The sequence below is a fragment of the Dipteris shenzhenensis genome, chromosome 15, assembly GCF_047967505.1.
Source record: "Dipteris shenzhenensis isolate YYH24624 ecotype China chromosome 15, Dip_SZ_1.0, whole genome shotgun sequence".
NCBI classification, from domain to species: domain Eukaryota; kingdom Viridiplantae; phylum Streptophyta; class Polypodiopsida; order Gleicheniales; family Dipteridaceae; genus Dipteris; species Dipteris shenzhenensis.
In genome coordinates this window covers 16,968,505-16,972,938 of record NC_141610.1, presented here as the reverse complement: position 1 = coordinate 16,972,938, position 4,434 = coordinate 16,968,505, and the positions used below count along the sequence as shown (strand labels likewise).

The 4,434-nt window shown below is 48.0% G+C and overlaps 1 protein-coding gene across 2 annotated transcripts; it reads right to left on the bottom strand.

The window, feature by feature from the left end:
- Positions 1–269: 269 nt before the first annotated feature.
- Positions 270–3,087, bottom strand: LOC147893459 (Glucose-methanol-choline (GMC) oxidoreductase family protein). Of its 2 annotated transcripts, XM_087385640.1 has the most exons (5): positions 2,923–3,087; positions 1,715–2,356; positions 1,212–1,609; positions 528–1,102; positions 270–429 (listed from the first exon to the last, which is right to left on the bottom strand). In XM_087385640.1, exons 1-5 carry the CDS (start codon positions 3,029–3,031, stop codon positions 375–377), a joined length of 1,779 nt encoding a protein of 592 aa, XP_087241766.1. In that variant the 5' UTR covers positions 3,032–3,087; the 3' UTR covers positions 270–374. The 2 variants fall into 2 exon arrangements, with proteins under 2 accessions (XP_087241766.1, XP_087241767.1); XM_087385641.1 differs by lacking the exon at positions 270–429 and having other exon boundaries at positions 524–1,102.
- Positions 3,088–4,434: the final 1,347 nt, after the last annotated feature.

Sequence of the window (4,434 nt, the reverse complement as noted above, 5' to 3'; positions counted from 1 at the left end):
TACTTTAAACAAGTGCACATTTGTTTTGCTACTTGAACATTTTCTATTGATACCATAGCTAAACATCCCGCTTGAATTCTAATGAGAATGCACATTTTTGCAAACGACCTCCTTAGTTAGCCCTTTTATGATGGTGCACGTATATATGCAATGATTCATGTCTACCGTCTCTCACTTTAAGGATTGGAGACTTGAGCTTGTCCCATTGCCTTGATCTTCAACTTCTCTTTAATACTGCGATGTGATGGAGGTTTATTCAAGGGTTATGCTTTACATGAAGTGAAGATATTAGAAAGTAAGTTCCATTCGCCCAACTTTATTTAATTGGGTCCTTGGTTAGACAATACACCAAAAGGACCCAAAACCTTCAGAATTTATACATCTCCTTCCGTTTGAAGCCGCTCCCTAATGATCTGAACACCCATGTACCTATAAGAAACGGGAAGCATAAGACACAATGATTTGCGAAGCTAATACAAAGACTAATTTCAGCACTGATTGGAAGCAAGATGAGTGAGTAGGATTACCTTCCAAGCATCATAACAGTCGCCTGAGGATTTGTGCCAGGAGAGAAATTCCAAGTAGAGCCGTCGATGACCCGAAGCGCATCGACTCCCAGAACATGATAGTCCGGATCTACCACCCTCCCTACCTGGGAACCGCCGTGGTAGTGCCAGATGGTGGTGACAGTATCGCGGCAGAATTGTTCCAAAGAGGTGGAGTCGTTGGTGTGCTTGGGGATTAGATTCACGGGAAAGGTGCTGGTCAAGTTCAGGAGGTCAGCGGTCGACTCATTTTGGAATACAAAGTCGAAGAAGGACTTGGCATTTATGACCTGCTCGATGGTGCGAATCCCTTTCACACAGCTCTCCAAGTCTCTAGGATCTGCGAAATAGTTGAAGGTTACGGAAGGATTGTCGCTAACGTTGGTAGTCACTAAGCGAAGCTCCCCGTTGGAGAACGGTCCGATGACTTTTTCCAGAAGGAAGCCTCCTGATAGGATACGCCCCGTCGACTGTGCTGCAGCTTCGAGTTGCTTGACGGCAGCAGCGATGTTTTCTTCCGTGCGTTGGCCCGGAGGGAACGTTGCTAGCTGGCCGATCTGATCGCGATCAAAAGACACGACCGAGAAAAGAGAATTCCTGAGGTTCAGCGCTTGAACATGCAGGTTTTTTCATCAAAAGAAAGAGATTGCGAGACACTATATATACCTGGGGTGACATGATACCAAGGTCCGGCGCCACAGGAGGAATAGCTGCGACAGAAACCGTTCCGCTGGCCGATTCGATGAAACTTCCGAACTCCGTCACTCCAACCACTTCGATTAGTGAAGTCTCTACCGGAAGTGGTGACGGTACATACACAGCATTCATGGGGTTGTCGGCCATTCCGGCTCCGACGCCTGGAAGATCAAGAATTACGGAGATATTGAGGGACCTGAGATGGTCCGCGGGTCCGATTCCACTGAGCATAAGCAACTGAGGGCTTCCCAGTGATCCGGCACTGATGATGATCTCGCTCCTGTTCTTGGTCCGATCAAGGGAAGCTCTGTGCCAATCGCCGTTAGAGTCGGCATAGAGCACAGCGTAAGCTGAAGGGCGGGATTTTCCTGCGTTCAGTGCGAAATTCGAATCACTAACAGATATACCACCTCTCATTGTTAATCGGTGAGACCAGTCAACAGAGTAGGATGATGATATTCATGATCCATTACCGCTGGAATGGAAGAGGATTCGATGCGCAGTAGCGTGGAGGAGCACGGTGAGATTGTCCGGGTTGGCGTACTCGAGGAGGTCAGCTGCAGTGTGGCGGTTGCCCTGGTGATCGAAGATGGAGCCGCCGACTTTGGTGCCGGGGAGGTGATCGTAGGTCTCGCCGTTGTAGGGCAAGACACCCACCTCGAGGAGGGCATTGCGGACGGCGCTCTGCCATTGCCGGACGTCAGGGACGGAGGCGACGATGCGTTCGACCCAGGGGTAGGATTCGTTGACGAGGGAGGCGTTCCAGCCGACGCGGGAGACGTAGGAGGGACTGGCGCGGCTGTAGAAGCCGGCGTTGAGGCAGCTACCGCCACCCAGGACGCGAGCTCGGGCGCTGATAACTCCGTCGGTGGAGACGAAGCGTTGGGCGGGGGAGTCGGGGCGAGTGTCGGCGAGGGTGAGAGGGAAGCCTTCGAGGCGAGTGATGTTGGAGTTGCCGTAGGGAACGCCTCCTCGCTCCAAGAGAAGCACCTTGTATTTGCTCGACAGCGTCGCCGCCAGCGGACATCCTGCCGTTCCTCCTCCCACGATTATGTAGTCGTACTCGCTCCTCCTCGCTTCCTCGCTCGCTTCCTTCACGAAACTGTAGTTGGGAGCTGCAGCATCGCCATAAACTCCACGTTAATACTATCGTTGGAGCTGCGTCAATCAATCCCATCGCCAGCATATTTCATCTTCAACCAATCATCAACAATTAACGAACAAACATCATCTTTAGGTTACCCGTCGTCAATAGATCCCATCGCCTATCCATCAACAATCGACATGCTAATACCATCCCACTATCATTGGGAGCTAGCTGCAGCTTATTCCATATCAACAATCAACAATCCAACATCATCGTCTCCCGTTGAGAGCTGCAGCTTCGTCTTAACGTTCAATGTATCCCATCATTCATTCCCGTCGCCAATTCTTAAGAGTCAACAAACGAGCGTTCATCCTCGCTAATCCATCAACACAATCAAAGGACGAACTTTATCTTCACGATAATACTCTAATACTATCATTGGGATCTAGCTGCAGCTTCGGCGTCAATATATCCCATATCAACATTCAACCATCTTCACGTTAATACTATCGTCGGGATCTAGCGACAATCAACAATCCAACATCATCTTCACGTTACCACCTTTAAGAGAAAACACAATCATCCGCTTACTACCTTTCTCTGCCGCACATTCCTTCACCACCGAGCTCGCCATGCACATCACTGCCAGTATCCACCGCACCTGTTCCATCGCTCGCCCGCTCCACCTTCCTCCTTCCTCCATGAATGCTTCTATTCTTGTACTTCCACCTCTTCGGGTAACGCACCCCAAGGTTTCGCAACAGAGCCTCGCTGATCATACACCACTGCCTCCCTACAGCTTCCTTTTAACCCATTGCTTATTGCATCTAAATTATCTGTTCATGCCCTTTGCCTTGTCATGCAACATCAATCGCACAGCTGCTTCACACAAAGAACCAGCTAACCATGCTCTCCAGCTCGCACAGAAGCACGAAGGCGTGGCCTCTTTAATTATACAGAATATCAGCAGAACGAGTTCCTCATCCAATCTAAAATTTTACTTTTTCCCACTTCAAATCGCATTGTATGACGTTAAAACATAATCCTCATCGATGTTTTTCGGAGCCGTGTCGATGACGTCTTTGGCAGCGGTCAATCAGGCCTCCCTCTCGCAAGCACGCCGCACGCGGCAGGATTATTTGTTCAGGTATGAATAGTTAAGGTTACGTTGGTTTGAAGGCGACTACTCAAGGCGACAACGCTGGGTTACACACCCATCCCGACGCCTTCACCCAATTTATGCTCCCCGGTTGCTCTGTGCTTTCACAACCGGGCGGACTGGCATCGTCACATTTTCAATGTGGCATGCATAGTCAAAAGCTTCTACCAAGCATGGCTGATGCTAAGGCCTTGATTTCACAAAGATTTCTACCAAGCATGTCCTATGCTAATATATATGTGAATGTGAAACCTGCTGGTGGATTTTTAATCAGAATTGAATGATATCATATTTACTTCCTTGGTGAAGAAACAAGAAAAATCTATGCAGTTTTGAGATGTAAGATCTAGGAGGAATTAGTTCTTGTTTGGGTTTACAAATCAAAAGAGGCCGGAAGAATGGATGGTTGTATCTCTCACAATCGAAGTCTAATGATGACCCTTAGAAAAAAACTTGGTTTTGTGAATGCAAAACCACAGATGACACCAATTGTAACTGCTTCCAGATAAACTACGTTATCAAAAGAGTAATGCCCACATGATGATGATGAGCGGCAACAAGTGAATATGTTAATCTAGTAGGAGGTCTTATGTTTTTGGCTCATGCTACTAGACTTGATATAAGTGATGGTGCAAACACTCGGTGAATTTATGCTAGATCCAAGACAAGTGCTTTGGAATGCTACAAAGAGGGTATTGAGGTATCTAAAAGGAACATTCACAACAAGACAAAGCACCCATAGACACGCGCACGGACGCGTTTCATAAACTAAATAAAAAACTTACGGGCGCGTCTATTTGCGCGTCTATTTGTGCGTCAGGAGACCCGCGTCTATTAGCGCGTCTATATATCAGACTTACGCGCGTATAGATGCGCTCATACATGCATAAATAGACGCGCAAATAAACACTTTGATAGACGCACGTATAGACGCAAATCGAACAGAC